This window comes from Monodon monoceros, unplaced genomic scaffold (assembly GCF_005190385.1).
Source record: "Monodon monoceros isolate NGI ecotype Baffin Bay Population unplaced genomic scaffold, NGI_Narwhal_1 Super_Scaffold_3, whole genome shotgun sequence".
Lineage (NCBI taxonomy): Eukaryota > Metazoa > Chordata > Mammalia > Artiodactyla > Monodontidae > Monodon > Monodon monoceros.
Window position 1 is genome coordinate 38,929,615 of NW_021703780.1, and position 15,815 is coordinate 38,945,429.

Here is a 15,815-nt window from a genome sequence, read left to right on the forward strand (position 1 = left end):
CTTTTCATGATGATCAGTCTTCTCTCTCCAAATTGATGGGAAAAAATAACAAGATAAACAGTGATGATGTCAGATAATGTATAATTCCATCAAGCACGCAAAGTTCTTTCATGTAGGCCATTTCATGTGGTTCTCAAACAGCCCTGTCTCTCACTGAATCGATGAGGAACACGCCCAGAGACAGTATCTTGGGAAAGAGAAAACAGCTAGTGCACAGCCAGGACACAGGTTTTCTGACTCCCAGTCTGGTGCTCTCTCAGTATACAGTGTCTTTTATAAACGTATGAGGGAGGAATCATGCCTTAGCTGTCATAGCGCCCCCCGCCCATCCCCACCCCGACTCAGCACTTAGTTCAGCATGAAGCAAGCATCCACTATGGAACCACGGAATGGCCTGGAACTGACATTCGGATGTTCCTGGGAGTAAGTCAGCAGTAGGCATACAGATGCTCCCAGGCTTTGGGCATGGGGGCAGCAGGGAGGAGGGCAGGGCTGTGGGTGGGCAGCGAAGGAGGGTGGTTGCACCATGGTGGGAGCAGACAGAGTTCCAGTGAGGAAGGGGTGGGCAGTGCAGCAGCGGGCAGGTGTCTCCTGCCCTTGGATTCACTAGGCTGGGCGAAGCAGCTGGTTAGAAACAAAAACAAACACCAGGGATACAGGTTCCTGCTGTTAACAGCTTCAAACCGCCAGAGGAAAACTCCAAATAAATATAATTAGAAACTTGTAAAAACGTCCTCTCTGTAAACCTGCTCCCCAGGGTCTACCCTTTAAGCGCCCCCCTTCTCCCAGCTCCCCCCAAGCCCACATATCCTGACACTCCACCCTCTCCGAGGGATTCCTTAGATCTGTTTCCTTATTCTGGATCTTCTCTCCAGCCCAGCAGCTCCTGCCCAGGTCTGTCCTCAGCTGTTACCATCAGTGACCAGAGGCAGATAGCCCCTGGCCTGAGGATCTGACATCCAAACCCCACAGATCTCTAGGGCTATGGTTCTAGCTACAGGGAAACCATAGGTAAGAGTGAGGGCCACAGCACCCTATTTAAGGGGCATCATTCTGCCTGTAGGGCCAAATTGCAAAATCTAATGGCAACTACAAGACGGTGCCTTGGTCTGAAAAGGGGAGATGTCTAGGTTGGAGCACAATAGAGAGAGCTAGTCTTGGAAACTGAGACTATATGGTGTGGGGCAAGAACTGGGGCCCTGGGGCCTTGCCCAGAGAGTACTCAGTTCCCAGGACACAAACATTTCAGCTCTACTTCCCAATGCAGTTGGGTACACGTACATTCACACACACAAAAACACACACGTGTCCTGCAGGGGCTGTTTCCAGGGGGAAATACCCCACTTAAGGACACGGTAAGAGCTATCAGGTATGTGAGGCCCCAGGAAAGTGGGGGTGGGGGTGAAGAAAAGAAGAGTAGCCACATGACGTAGATTCGGGCAGGAGAGAGTGAAGAAGGGCCCAGGGAGAAAAAGGCATGAGATTCAGGCGAGAAGCCTGGGGAGCCCCAGCTGCAGGACTGGGGCTTGCTATAGTGTCTTCCACCTTCAGCTGGAAGGATTTTGAAGAGATGCATAATCTCAGAGCTGAAAGGGACCCTACTGATACTCTCGTCCATTTCGTAAGTGAGGAAGAGAATTTCAGTTATGCCCTCAGAGGCCCCAACCCTCGGGCTCTGCATTTACCTAAAGCCACTGGTACCTACCATACTTCCCACCCTGTGCCATTTGGGGCTAGCAGTATGTGGGCATGAAAAGAAGAGAGTGGCCAGTCTGGTGACAGAGGGGCCAAAGGGGACGAGGAGGGGAGGGTCCACGTTCCCACTTAGTGCAGGCAGCTAGCTCCTCTACCCCTCAAACATCCCTGGGTTGGCAGTTGTATCACTTTTCCCCCCAAGGACCAGCAGTCCCTCTGTTTCCAGACTCCTGTCTAATAACTGAGCCTGAAGAAGCTGTCCCCAGGTCTGGGCCTCTTGTGGGTACTGCCAGCCTCAGAGTAACTCTGCAGTTTCCAGCCCTGACAGGGACTCTTTCTTATAAGTGGTCATGTGCTAGGGGTATGGGACGTCAAAGGAGGCCCACACCCTGACACGCAGGGACCAGAGCCGGGGTAGGGACTGGGGTTAGTTCAGGCAGCAAGCTCTTTACCTCCATCTTCTCAAGACGGTCTGAAGCCATCCATTCCCTTCCCCCATGCTCAGTTCAAGGCTCGGGACCTAGCCATTCCACTTCTTTACTTCTCCAATGAAAACAAAATGCACGTTGCCTGCTTCCTTTTCCCTCTCACCAGAGCACAGACACACACTCACACACCCTGAGTCATGCACACGCACGCTCACACGCCCCAGTGAGTGCACACCGCGCATTCCCAAACTCACACCCAGGGCTGGCTCCTTTTACAACAGGTCCCAGCCGCTTACATCTCAAACCGGTTCTCATGTGCTCGGATTCCTGAAGGTTTCAGGAAACAGTCTCATTTAGGGGTGCTGATAACTTTCTTCGTTCTCTGCCTGTAGTAATTCTGGCCGCGGTGTCTTCTAGTCCCCTCTCTCTCATTCCACCCTGCAGAGACTCGGGAGATGAAGGGTGAGAAGGGGAAAAGTTCTCCCCTGGCTCCAGGCTTTCCCCACCCCCTTAGAGGACATGTCACTGAGAGAAGAGAGGTCAAAGGGATTCCTGAGGAATTTCTAAGCAGTCCACCCCCACCTCTCCACCCTTCTGGAAAAATGAGGGGTGGGGGTCAGGCTTAAAGGGAAGATCAGGCTCCAAGAGTGGAGGCTGCCTCTCCCTCTCTCTCCCCAGTGTGGCCTGGATGGGGCACGGGCAATAGCCGGCTGCCCACGGGGCCACCCTCACCCGCTGACACCGTTATGGTTTTCATTTCATATTTTGGAGGGAGGGGCTAGGAGGAACAGTCCCCTCACTGTAAGAGCCGGCCACAGGAGCCCAGGGAAGCGGGGAGGAGAGGAAACAGCCACATTAAAGAGGAAGAGAGGCGTGGGGGAAAGAGAGAGAGACACACACATACACCCAGACAGAGACCCGGAGAGACGCATCGAGACAGAGAGACACTGTCTGCTGCCAGATGAGCGCCCAGTCCCAGGGATGGTGTTACTTGGAAACTCTAAATATACGACGTTATCAAAATTCTATCCCTAATGAGGAGAGGAAACAACCAGGTAAACTAAATGGCCAGGCTGGCTCTCCCAGCCGGCCCTGGGGACAAGTTTTCCCCAGGAGGCCAGGAGACCTTTTCATTCAGCTGTAACCTGAGCCCCATGCAAGGATTAGGTCTTTTTTAACCACTGCTGCACACCACCAGTCCCCCCTCAAAAAAAACAAAGCAAATTAATGCTTTTAAGTTAACAATTATCCTGGTTATCCAGTCTGTCTACTTTAAAATACACAGACAGGCACTTGAAAAACACTCAAAATCATGTACCCTCATGCTCACTCATTCCCAGTCACACACACAGTTCTCAAAGACACTAAAACATCTGTATACATGCTTAACAACTAACTCACAACAGAGACATACACCAGCTATGTCACCTGTGGGTGATCATGGTAAACCTCACACACACACACACACACACACACACACACACACACACACACCTGCATACTCAGGGTTCCCTTCTGTGTCCCTCCCCTCCTCTCCATTCCACACCACTTTGGTTCTCCCCTGGTGAATCTCTGGAGAAAAGGGACAGAGGCCCAGATATACCCAGTGCTATAGTAACTCTTGGCAAGATACTTGCCAAGGTTATTTGTATTTTAAAGACTTGCTAGAGCTTCATTTAAAAGCATGTGGCATTCAAAGCACACCTTCTGGCACTGGTGATACCTTGGAGATATGTCTGAGAGCAAGGAATGTCCACAGCACCGTCTATGGGTAAGGCTGCCCTGCCCGGTCAATACTTGTCCTTCCTGCAACATTGGCCTGTAGATTTGGGACCAGAGATGTCCCCCTATACCAGCAAACCTGTTGTGAGGCAACTCTAGAAGACCAGGTTGATAAATTTCCTGAATAGTAGGGTTAAAGGTAGCTGAAACGACAGGCTTGGAATCTACGCCCAGCTAGACTCAGGGATCAGAAGGAAGGAAGATGTGAAGCTAACTGCAGCCCAGGCAGAGCAAGTGTGGCTCGAATGTGAGATAAGCAGTGGGCAAAACTATAGTCTGTAAGCTCCTTGAGGGCAGGGCCTCCGCTCTGGCTGCATTTCCCACAGCAGCAGCAGGATGAAATGCAAGAGGGAGCCCTGAAGTACCTCCGAGAGATTCTGAGTCCCTCTGTCCCTGAAGGATAGGTTGATCTCTCAGGCTTGAAAGCCTTGGCTTGATGGCACCTGTCCCTTCTCGGAGTCTCCATCTGCCCCACAAACCCCCCCTGAATATGCTGCTTGCTCCTCCTTTTGGCCCCAGCCTCACTAGGCCACTACAGACACTGGCTTCAACTTGAAAGAGGCCCTTATCTCGTCTCTAGATTACTGCATGAAATCTGTTCCTTCCTTCAGACTAAACTCCCTAGCTAATTCCATGTTATGAGTAAGTCAGCATGCACTACAAAAACCACCTTTGTTTATGAAAACACAAGCAAATCCACAGTGGGAGAGGGGCTACTCCCAGCCTGGGGGTGGCAGTGGTAGTGGGCTGTCTGGAACCAGGACTAGAGAAGAGGCAGTTTGGGGTTGGAAGGGGTGGGGGTGAGGTCTGGTATTTGACAGCCAAGGGTTTCTAGTGTTTGCGTTCTATTAAAGGACAGGTTGGAGGAGGAAGGGGGTAGTTGAAGAGGCAGTGCTTGGGGAGAAGAGGATGGCACTGATATAGCACCTTCCTTTTAAGAGAGTGGGAGCCCATCCAGGACACAGAGCGGCTTACGAGCCAAGTGCTCAGGCTCCAGGACACAGCGACCCGACTGCCAGAGACTCAGACTTCCCCAACTCCCAAGTTGAACTTTCCCTGGTGGCCCAGCCACCTCCACACCCCAACTTGGCTTCAAGGAGCCCCTAGGACAATAGGCAGAATCATATTCTCCTGGGCAAAGCTGAGGCATGAGGAATTTTCTTTTTGTCCATATAAATCTCTTCCTGGGTGAGGACTCGATGGGGGAAGGGTGCAGCAGGAGGTCAAGGGGGAGGGGAGTCTGTCCCCAAGAGAACTGTAGCCCACCAGCCTGGTTTCTGCCAGCACAGCCTTGGGACTGGCCAGGCAATGAGCCTGGGGTCAGGGATGGGGGCGGGAGGGCCTCCCTGTCTCTCTCTAATTCCTAGAGGGATCTGTCAGAGCTCCCCAGCCTGGAATTTTACTTTGTTATTTTAATGCAATTCTGACCTGGATTTAAATGGAATTGGAAACCCAAGGCCTTAATAAATAAATATTATGATAAGAAATGAAAGCCATGCAAGACGAAAGAGATTTCCCCCCAAACAGGCAGAAATGCGACATTCTTGCCGGGAGCCAGAGTCACAGAAATTTTCTTCTCTTCTTCAGCCCTCTACCATCCAGAGGGAGACAGTTGGTTTTTTGGTTTTCCTTAAAAGATCCTATCTTTGTTTAACATTTTTCTGATAAGACAACTTCGAAATTTCTGTCTAACTTTGAAGACTGGGGGCGAGGGGAAGAAATATAGCATGGCTGAAAAAGTTTTCATTCTTTCAGTCTGTCCAGGCCAGAACTTAAGTTTTCTGACAATGTTTGAGAGGAGAGAAGATTCTCTCTCATACTTCTGGAGGACAAGAAGTCTTTGGAAGATGCTGGGGTGGCAATGAAGTCAAGCAGAACTCTGAGATGCGTGGTCACTTCTGCCCACGGCTCCCCAAACTTCTCACTCACCCGTACCGCCCCTGGCTCCTCCAGCCTTTCGCCTGGGGCGCAGCGCCCAGAGGTCAGGCCCCCAGCCGAGGAGTGCGGGTGCACAGTGCCCGCTCCTGACAGCAGCACGCCTCCCAGCACCTGCCCTGCCCCTCGGAAATCGCGCCCCCGCCCTCGGGCCCTGCAGCCCAGGCAGCCCGGCGCCCGCGCGCCCCTCCTTCCTTACCTTGCACGGCTTTGCTGTGCTGGGCGGCGCGGGCGTGGACCAGCAGGACTAGCAGGCAGAGCCCGGGCACGCGTCCCGAGCCCATGGCTGAAGCTACGGGCGGCCGGGCGGCCGGAGCCGGTCTCGCGGCCCGGGGAGGGCGGAAGCGGGCCGGGCCCCCTCGCGCCGGAGGGGGAAGGGGAGGGGGTGCCCCGCCGGGGCCGGGCCGGGGAGTGCGGGCGCGGACCGCGGACCGCGGCGCCCTTGGCGAGAGGCTCCCGATGCTGCCGGCTTCTCCCGGCCCGACGCCGGGGAGAGCGAGGCGGAGAGCGGGACGAGGCTGGGGGCGCCCGGCGCCGCTGACGGAGGGGAGCCCCCGCCCTCTCCAAGCCCGGCTCCGCTAGCGGCGGCGGCGGGGCTGCTCCGTATAATCCCACCCAATTCCCAGCTTCGTCTGGAGAGAGCTGCAGCGGAGAGCGCGCAGAGCCCGAGCGAGGGACCTGAGAAAGGGGAGGGGAAACGCAGCGCCAGAAACACGCCCTTTCTGCCTCTCTTTCTTCCTCCCTCGCTCTTTCTCCTTCTCTCAGGCTCCGTCTCTTTTTCTTCGCCTTTCTCCTCCTCCTCCTCTTTCTCCTCCTCTCCTCGCTCCTTTTCGTTTTCTTCCTCCTCCCCCTCCTCCTCCACCACCTCCTTTTCCGTGCCCTTTTTTCTTTCAAATGGGGCCTCGGCGCGGCGGCCGCTCCCCCTGCGCGCCCGGGCGCGGCGGCCCCCTCCCCACGCTGCCGGGCCGCTGCCTGCAGGAATTTACAATCCGGCGCTGGGGGAGCGGGCCCGGTCTCCATGGAGACGGCTTCCCCGGGAGCAGGGAGGTCAGGCGCAGACCGCGCACAATCAATGGATCAATGCAAGCACCGCTCGGCTCCAGACCAAACAGCACCCGGCTCCGGCTCGTCCTGTCTACCGGCGGAAAGAGTGGGGGAGCTAGGGTGCGCCCCCGCGTTCGCACGCGATGAGGGCTGTGCGACGCAGGTTTGCACTCACACCTACAACAGGAGACAAAGAGAGTGAAGGGTGTCGGGGAGGCTGGGCTAGACCGGACGGGCACTCAGGCTCGCCCGCCGACACAGCCCGACACGCGGGACACAGCCACACGGGACCTCGAAAAACTGAGAGCGGCTCCGACAGCGGGTCGAGTTACGCCCTCCCAACTCTCACCTCCACCACAGACCCCACACCCTCAGGACTCAGTCCCCAATTCGTAGTGCCGAGTCCACTTTAATTGAGGACCAAGAAGAAAGTAGCGTTTCCGCAGCTGAAACTGCCAGCTCCAGGGCAGACTCCCTTGCAGTTAAGGCCTCGGAGAGAGCCCACCCGGCGCCCTACCCGCACAGACCTGGGTTTATGTATAAAAAACAGTCTCATGCGCTTAGCACAGGGGCAAAGGCTAACCCGCAGAAATCTGCCTATGTGTGTAAACACAGAGACCCAAAGATAGGCACAACGTTCTCCTCCATACCTGCCCTCCCACCTTCAAGATGTGGTCCCCACCAGAACATTCTTAAGCCTTCATCCTTCCAACTTGCAGGAGCAGAAAAGGAAAGATAAACGATATTTTTAAAAATAGGGGCAAAGTGTGCCAAAGGAGCAGTGTCCCTGAACCGTGGACCACACCTCCTGACGCATTTACCAGCTCTGCATCTTCTCTCCTTCCATTCTAGCGGAAAGATGAAGGACCTCTTGAAAGGTGGTGAGAGCTTTCTTGGAGTATGGAGCTTTGGTCAGAATGAGACTGCCAGGCCCCAGCCAGCTACTTATGCTTCAGAGCCAGTCTTCTGCAGGGAAGAGAACTTTGGGACACAGACTAACCTCAGAGAGCCCTCAGGGTACCCAGGAGGAAGGGACAATGACCGGGCTCCCCCTGAAAATAACTCAGTTCTTAGACCCTTGACACTGACAGCCCACATCAGCTGGGGTGACAGCTCTGCTTTGTCAGAAGCTTCCTTAACCCCCAGGGAGAAGAACTGAGCCCTTCCTCCCCTAGCGATTGAGTGGAAAAGTAGGAGGATGCAAACAGATTTGGGCATCTGGGTTTCTCGTCCTGGTTCTGTCCCGGGACAAAGATTACCTTTGGGCAAGTCACACCTCAGTGGGCCTCCGTGTCCTCATCTAGAAAACAAGATGGCAGGTTAGCTCAGTGATGGGAAGGAGACAGTGCCCTTAAGAAGCCTGGGGAAGGAGGCCTTGGGAACCACTGCATGGCATGAGAGATGACGGTTGGGATGGGAGCACATAGACCATGGGAATGGTGTGGAGGCCGCAAAAGGTTGGGTCAGATGATCTCTGAAGTCCCTTTCAGCCCTGTCACTCTAGGACTCCCTCCCTCCTTCATTACATTGGCAAACCCCTCCCCTTGAAGCAGCTTTGCCTGCTGCCACCAATTATGTGTAGGGCTAGAGGACAAGTGCAAACCTGCCATCCTCTCTGCCCCAAACAGGAAAGTGGTTAAAAAGAATTGGAGGTTGCCAGACGGTGCCAGATCAACATGGGGGCACAGAGCCTGATTAGCTCCCCCAAGGCAGGGAAGGGAGATTGCACTGTGCTTGCTTTGTCTCTGCCTTGCTTTGGACACTGGTGTGAGGTCCTCTGGGTCCCTAGGGAGGAGGGCTCCTGCCCACCCTCTAAACCACAGGTGAGGTGGGCATTGAGGATTCCGTATGGGCTGATTAACAGGTTAACTCAGACCTTCTCTCCAGTTCAGCATGATTTCCTGGTCCTCTGAATGTGGACATTGCCCTGGCTTGGTGGGGAGCGGTGGCGGGAGGGTGGTGGGCCTTACCTTAGCCACTGTATCTCTGGGAGGCTCAGTGTCTTTTACTCTAGTTTCCTTTTCTCCCCTCATTTTCCTCTGTTCGTCTCCTCTGCTCCTCTAGGAAGGTGAGTTTTCTCCACATCTGGGCAGAAGAGGCAGTTCCCTGCCCAGCTCCCCACCATCCAATCTGGTACCCTCAGCCCTTCAGAGGATTCTATAGGAGCAGAAACAGTCTTATATCACCAGGGTACTGTGAATTGGGGTGCGGGTCACATTGCCCTATGCCCTGTCCACTTCTGCAGGGACTCACAATCAGATAGGGACTCAGGAAGATGACAAGGAAGGAATAATGAGATGGCTTGTGCAAGCGCTACGACAAAAGCAGCAGCACATGCCATACTGGCGGGGGCAAAATATCCCTGCGTTCTCTAGGCCTCCCACTCTCACCTCAGGTGGCAGTTTGCTTTGGGGCTTTACTTTCCTTCAGGGAGACCTCTGACATTCACTTGGTTCTAATTTCTCTTGCAAATGTCTAGGGAGAGGATGGGATTGGGGGGCCCATAGCTAATACATCTTGGTTCTGATCCTGCTTCTAAGGACACCTCTGCCAGGGCTCTGTCACATTCAGGGACTTCACCTCCCCTGCCAAGTCTCCTTCCATGAGACTTTGCTTTTTCTCTCTGCTCCTGAGCTTCCCCATCTGTAAAATGAAGCCAGTGCTTCTATCTTGACAGGAAATTATAGTCTTAACGGAGAACATGTACATATTGAAACAACACTACCCCAAGTTCAACACTACCCCAAGTTCTATTTTGGGTGATTTATTTCATTTCTCTGAGCCTCAGCTTTCTCATCTAGAAAATGGGTATGCTCATACAACCTCATAAGTGAGGCATAAATCACTGTTTAACTACATGGGCCTTAGAGTAAAATAAAACTGCAGTTCAAATCTCAGTTGTGTGACTCAGATAAATTACTCAGTCTCAGTGAGCTTCAGTTTTCTCTTATGACAAAAGGAATAAAAACCTCATAGGGTTATGGTGTTAATTAAATGAGACAATGAATGGAAAAGCCCTGGCACATAGTAGGCATTCAATATGAGGTGGCTATTGTTGTTATTTCCACTACTTCTCAGAAGGAACAAAGACCACAAGTGTTTGATAGTAAAGGTATACTAGTGCCTGGGAAGGAGCAGTCTTGTCCCAGGCCAGAGTTTGACGCAGCTGGGTTTGAGTGCGGCTAACGGCTAACTGGGCTCGAGTCTCACCACCCTCCATAGGTTCCTGTCTGTCACACATTCCTACCGAAAAGGTTCCAAAAATGCCATGCATTCCAGCACACTGCCCTTGTCAGCAGCACTTCCAAATTGGAAAGTTGGAAGGAAACTTACCTACCAGGTAGAGTAGCTCCGGAACCCCTCTTTCCGAACCACCTTGCACCTCCTACCCTGCCTTAAGAAGGCACAGACACACTGAGACACAAATTAGAGCTCATGCTACCATTTACTCAGTGCTTTTCTCTGTGCCAGGCACTCCACCACTAGCTGATCAGGCAAGAATCGTTATCCTCATTTTGTTGTTGGGAAAACTGAGGCTAACGTAAGGTCAACCTGCCCAGATGACCGACTAAGAAGGGACAAAGCCAGGACTTGGGGCCCAGGCTTGACTCTGAAATGTGTATACCCTCTCCGTTCTCTATTCTGCCTCCTCTGAAAACACAGAGAACCAGTATATTCTTGCTACCGTTACAGCTTAATCATTTGGGGCAGACCAGCCCCTTCACATACAAGAGGTAAGAGGACAGTACCCTTACTCCGGAGGCTCATACAGGAGTAAAATTTCAGAAGACTTTAGCCATCAACTTGTCTAATGATGAGAGGTCACATGACTGCCCTCGGTCACACAACATATTAAAGAGGCAAAGCTAGAAGCAGAACCCATGTCTCCCCTGACTTCTGACTCCTGGGTCAGTGCTCCTTAGTCAGTACCTCAGAGCTGCCAGTCTCCCTTCCAGTTCTCCCTTTTCCTGATGATTTGATCAGTCACGAATCCTTCTGTCAAGTGGCATATGGTACTTGTCTCATATCCTCCCCCCCAACACACACTGTCCTAGGCCCTCTAGAGTGTACAAAAGAAATAGAAAATGTGATCCCTGATCAAAGAGGTGTATCAGCACCAGTGTATGATTCCAGACCTTCACATCACAAGGCAAATCCCCCAAATGCCCTGAGTCTTACCAGGAAGGCAAGATTTGTATATGCAAAACAACATCTGAATGCAACATCAAGGAATCCAGACAGAGTGCCAGAGAAAGTCAGAGGAAACAGGAGTCGATCATCCGAGAAGGCTCTGTGGACATTAGGAGGGATTTGAGGTGAATCTTTTTTTTTTTTTTTTTTTTTTTGGTGGTACGCGGGCCTCTCACTGTTGTGGCCTCTCCCGTTGCAGAGCACAGGCTCCGGACGCGCAGGCTCAGTGGCCATGGCTCACAGGCCCAGCCGCTCCGCGGCACGTGGGATCCTCCCGGACCGGGGCACGAACCCGTGTCCCCTGCATCGGCAGGCGGACTCTCAACCACTGCGCCACCAGGGAAGCCCTTGAGGTGAATCTTGATGACACTTAGAAAGAGATGGACAAGATAGAAATATAAACAAAAATCAGTGATTGACAGATGGAGAGAAAAAGAGAATAGTCAGAACAACAACAATAAAAGAAATAGAAGAAAGAAGGGGGGAGCATATGCTAGGTCAGTGGACAGCTTGACTCTGGTTGGTCCTTGTTTCCCACCTGTCCAGGATGGCTGAGCAGCCATTTGGCCAGATAAGCTGAAGATTGGAAGTAACTCTCTCTCAAAGTCTATTCCGGCCCTGGGATTCCAGGAGTAACTTTTTCCAAGGCTCTTGGTCTCGTCTTTGTGGAGAGGTCTGCCGGCAGTCCTGCCAGGACCTGGTGGGGAAGGGGGGTAGCCTGGTCCGAACAGCCCACACCTGTTCCAGCCTCCCTACTTGGGCAGCCTACTTGGCCCCTCATCCCGGTGTCCGCCCAGCCCTTCCTCCCTGCCCACCCCCACACCTGAGTCGCTTTGCCACCTGCTTCCTCCCCACCTGCTCCCTGGCTGCTTCCATGAAGGAAACAAAAATCTCCAACCTGCCAATTGGCATGAACACTGATGTGTGGTTCCAGACTTCTCCACATCACAGGGCAGGTCTCCAAACTGCCCTGAGCCTTTCCTCTGTCACCTTCTACACAGCTGCTCTTCCAAACTTCGGATTCCCCTCCACCAACCTCGGCCCCCTTACTTCTCCAGTCAGTGCTCTCAACTCCTGTTTCATTGAGAAGCCAGAAGCGATGTGGCATGAACTTCCTAACTCCTGTCCCCCTCTCCCTCCACTGCTGGGAGAGGTGTCCCTTTTTTTGGCTAAGGCCAGTCCCACATACATGGGCAAGGACCCCAACCCCTCTTGCCCCTACAGGGAGCTGATACTGTCAGTTACCCCCTCCCTCTCCTGAATCCCTCACCTCATCTCCTTCTCCTCCTGTAAACACAGTGTAACCTGCAGCATCCCACAGCAGCAACAACAAACTTCCCTAGACTCTGCTGCCTCTTGTCCTTCCAGTCTCCTGAACTTCTAGGAGGAGGACTCCTGCTCTCCATCTCCCCTGCTTCCTTCACCCCTCGCCCTTGTGCAATCCGGCCCAGGCCCACTCTAACACCCCTCTGCTAGGTCTCTGCCGACTTCCCCATCTCCATATCTGGGGCTGCCCGCTGGTCCTTATCTAGCCTGACCTCTCTGCATCATTAGATGCCTCTGAACATTTCCCTTCTTGGAATCCTTTCTTTCCCCCAATATCCTGCCAGCCACTCTCCCTCCACTGGCCTCTTAAGTGCTTCTAGCTTGGCTCTTTTCCCTTCCTACACTACGTGACCTTCCCAGGGACTCTAACCCAGGGATAGCAAGGGTGGAGGAAAGAATATTGGTTTTGTGGTCAGATGGTTCTAAGTTTAAATCCCATCCCCAACAATGAGTGAGTTTGAACAAGTTTCTTTACCTCTCTGAGCTTCAAGTTCCTCATCTAGAAAATGGGAGGATAAAATTCTGACCTTGCAGGTTGTTGGAGGGTTACTGATAGGTCGTGTGGAAGGTCCAGCACAAAGCAGGCGCACGGTTTGCCCCATACTGTGGGGCATTATGGCTCCAACTATCACCAATGTGCTGATGACTCCCAAATGTATATCCCTAGCCCCAACTTTCCTTCTAGCTCTAATTCTATACGTCCAATTTTCAGATCTGTATCTCTAACTCATCCTATATTTTTGCCCACTTCTAGATATTTCCATTGGTATTTCTCAAGACCTCAAGTTGAACTGACCCCCAACCAAACATTGTCCCTCTCAACACTCGCCCCTGACCTGTCCTCTTCCTGGTCTCCATCTTGAGGTTAACAGCCCCATAACCCACTCAGCAGCCCCAGCTGGATTTCTCAGAATCTGAAAAGACTCTCTCCTCCTTCCCCATCTAACAGGTCAACAGGTCCTGAGGGTGAAACTTCTGAAACGATCTCACGCCTCCCCTCCACTCTCCATCCCCTCACCACTCCCCTTGCTGCTGCCTCAGTCCAGGCACTCAATGTCTCTCCCATGGACCACTGTCTGACAGGGTTAAGTTCCAGCTCCTTAAGGTGACATACACGGCCCTCTGTACCAGTCCTGAACGCACCTCTCCAATGACATTTCACGTCTCTCTTCTGATCTCACCACCAGTACACCCAAGCCATGCCATGCCTGGCACATGTTCTTGCCAGCTGGAAAACCACTACTACCCTTCAAGATCCAGCTTAAATGTACCTTGTTTATGAAGTCTTATTACTGCCCCCACAGGCTTGGCACTCAGTGGTCCTTGAAACCTACCCTGTGGCGGCTCTGGTTGTGCTGTGCTGTAATGCTCTGTTTCCCTTCACCAGTCTGTCAAACATTTGAGGGCAGGACCCATAGTGGTCACCACTGTATCCCCAGCCCAAGCATATGCCTGGCACATAGTTGCTCAGTGAATGTTCGCTGAATGAATGAAAGAGTGAAGGAATGGTGAGCTCATGGGAATCCATCCCAAGGAGAGGTCGAGCATCCCTGACCTGTCTTCCTGCCTCCCACCAGCCTGAGTTGGGTTGCCTAAAGGACTGGTGGCAAAAAAGGGTGTTAAATGGAGGGGCAACGTGGAAACCAGGGGCGGTGTGGAGATGCCAGGCTGAAGAGAGATCACAAAGATGCAGGGGACCTAGGAGGGGACTATTCTGGCCAGAGACTCTGAGATTCTGGAAGACAAAGAATCAGGGCTGGAATCTTCCAAGTCAGAGCTCAAGACCTCCTCAAGTTTTGGAGAACTGGATGATGGCAGTCTGGATACAGCGGCCAGAGGCAAGAAACGGGGGAGAGAATCAATGATCCCAGAGGCCTGGGACCAAAGTGGATGGGGCGAGGTACACAGGCGAGTTCCCCATCTGAACCTTGGAGAAGCAGACTCAGGAGGCAGAACCCTCATCATCTCTACCCCTTCATCAAAGATCTTTCATACTGATGCTTCAAATCCCATCATTAGAAGATAAACTCCTTTGAGCTAAACTTGTGTTTCTTGGGTTCCAAATATAAATATCCCTGTAAGAGAGGGTGGTAGGATTAGTCCTTTGTGAGTTGAAACGTTACTTATCAGCTGAAGCCTTAACAAAGGTGTGGCGAAGGAGGGGCTATGGGAACACCCACTGAACTGCCTAACTATAGCTCTCCTCCCCAGATCCCCACTGGGTTCCCTCCCCGGAGGAAAAGATGGAGAGATGGGAACACTCACTGAACTGCCTAACTTTATAGCTCTCCTCCCCAGATCCCCACTGGGTTCCCTCCCCGGAGGAAAAGATGGAGAGATGGAGGGGGACCTCTCCAACTAACACTATAATTCCTGTGAGTATCCTGGATTAAAGAAAGGATGAGTGGAGGTATTGGGGCAAAGTTCAAGGTACTCATGAACCAACTCATAAAGTGAATTGCTGTAAAATAAAACTCAGTTCCCCCAATAGCCTCTATTGTATTTTCCAAGAAGGGCCCTTACAGGACTGAGAATCCTTTTAGAAGAAGCTGAAAACCTGCTGACAAGGAAGGGCTTGGAATCCTTGCCAGCTGTGTGCTTATGCTGAGTGTCGACACCCTTACAAAAGTTTGCCTCCCTTATTTGTTAAGAGGCTCTCCCTTCTTCATGCCACCATTTCTCCTCTGTCCTAGGCATCTGCCGAGCTGGCTCGACAAAGCTAAGGGGCATCAGCCAGGTTGGGATTCCTTGGTGTCTCGCCCCGGTCTTGCAAAAATTGGTCTGCAGGAGGCTTCAGTGCTCTGAAGGAGAACAAGCCCTGACCTTGACTCAGGCCTAAGGGCTACCGAGGAGAAAGCGGAACTCATCCTAGTCCTCTTCTGCCCTCACCCGCCCCTCCACATCCTGGTCTGGTCCTGCTGGGGCTGACTGAGAAATTCGGTTGCTTCTCTCTGGCCGACCCAAGCTGTAATGCTACCCTTTACCAGTAGGTGCCGCCGTCTAACATACCATCCTCCAGTCCTTGGTGAAGTCCTGAAATCAGACCTTGGGGAGCCTACTCAAGGCACCCAGCGCTTCAAACAATTTGCAGTTGAAATTATTATAAATGAGATACTCCCACGTCGGTGAAGTTAAGATGTGGAATTAATTGTGTGTTTCTGTATAACCATAGATTCAATTTTTAATGAGTTTGACATTCATTTTGTGCTGTGTGCCAGGAACTTAAAGGATGTGGGAATTCAAAGATGACATAGTTTCTCTTTTAGAGCTCATAATTAGGTAGGAGAGAGAAATTTGCAACTAAATAATTAGAATGTAAGGCAGAGCATGGTAAATACCCCAATACGGAGGTGCCAGCATAAAATTCTACAGTAATGAAGGCATAAAAGAGACAAATTAATTCCAGCTGGAAGC

General features: G+C 52.2%; 1 protein-coding gene across 11 annotated transcripts in view; it reads right to left on the bottom strand.

Annotated features, from left to right (window-relative positions):
* The window catches only part of SCUBE3 (signal peptide, CUB domain and EGF like domain containing 3), a 38,056-nt gene extending 31,443 nt beyond the window's left edge, over nucleotides 1-6,613 (bottom strand). For 8 of the 11 annotated variants that reach the window (XM_029243642.1, XM_029243635.1, XM_029243643.1 and 5 more), the window contains exon 1: nucleotides 2,420-2,647. In XM_029243642.1, coding sequence (XP_029099475.1) covers nucleotides 2,420-2,438 — 19 coding nt within the window. In that variant the 5' untranslated portion in view covers nucleotides 2,439-2,647. Of the gene's footprint in view, nucleotides 1-2,419; nucleotides 2,648-6,039 lie in introns of those variants that run through there. The other 3 variants (XM_029243638.1, XM_029243639.1, XM_029243637.1) reach the window with 3 other exon arrangements.
* Between the last annotated feature and the right edge of the window lie 9,202 nt (nucleotides 6,614-15,815).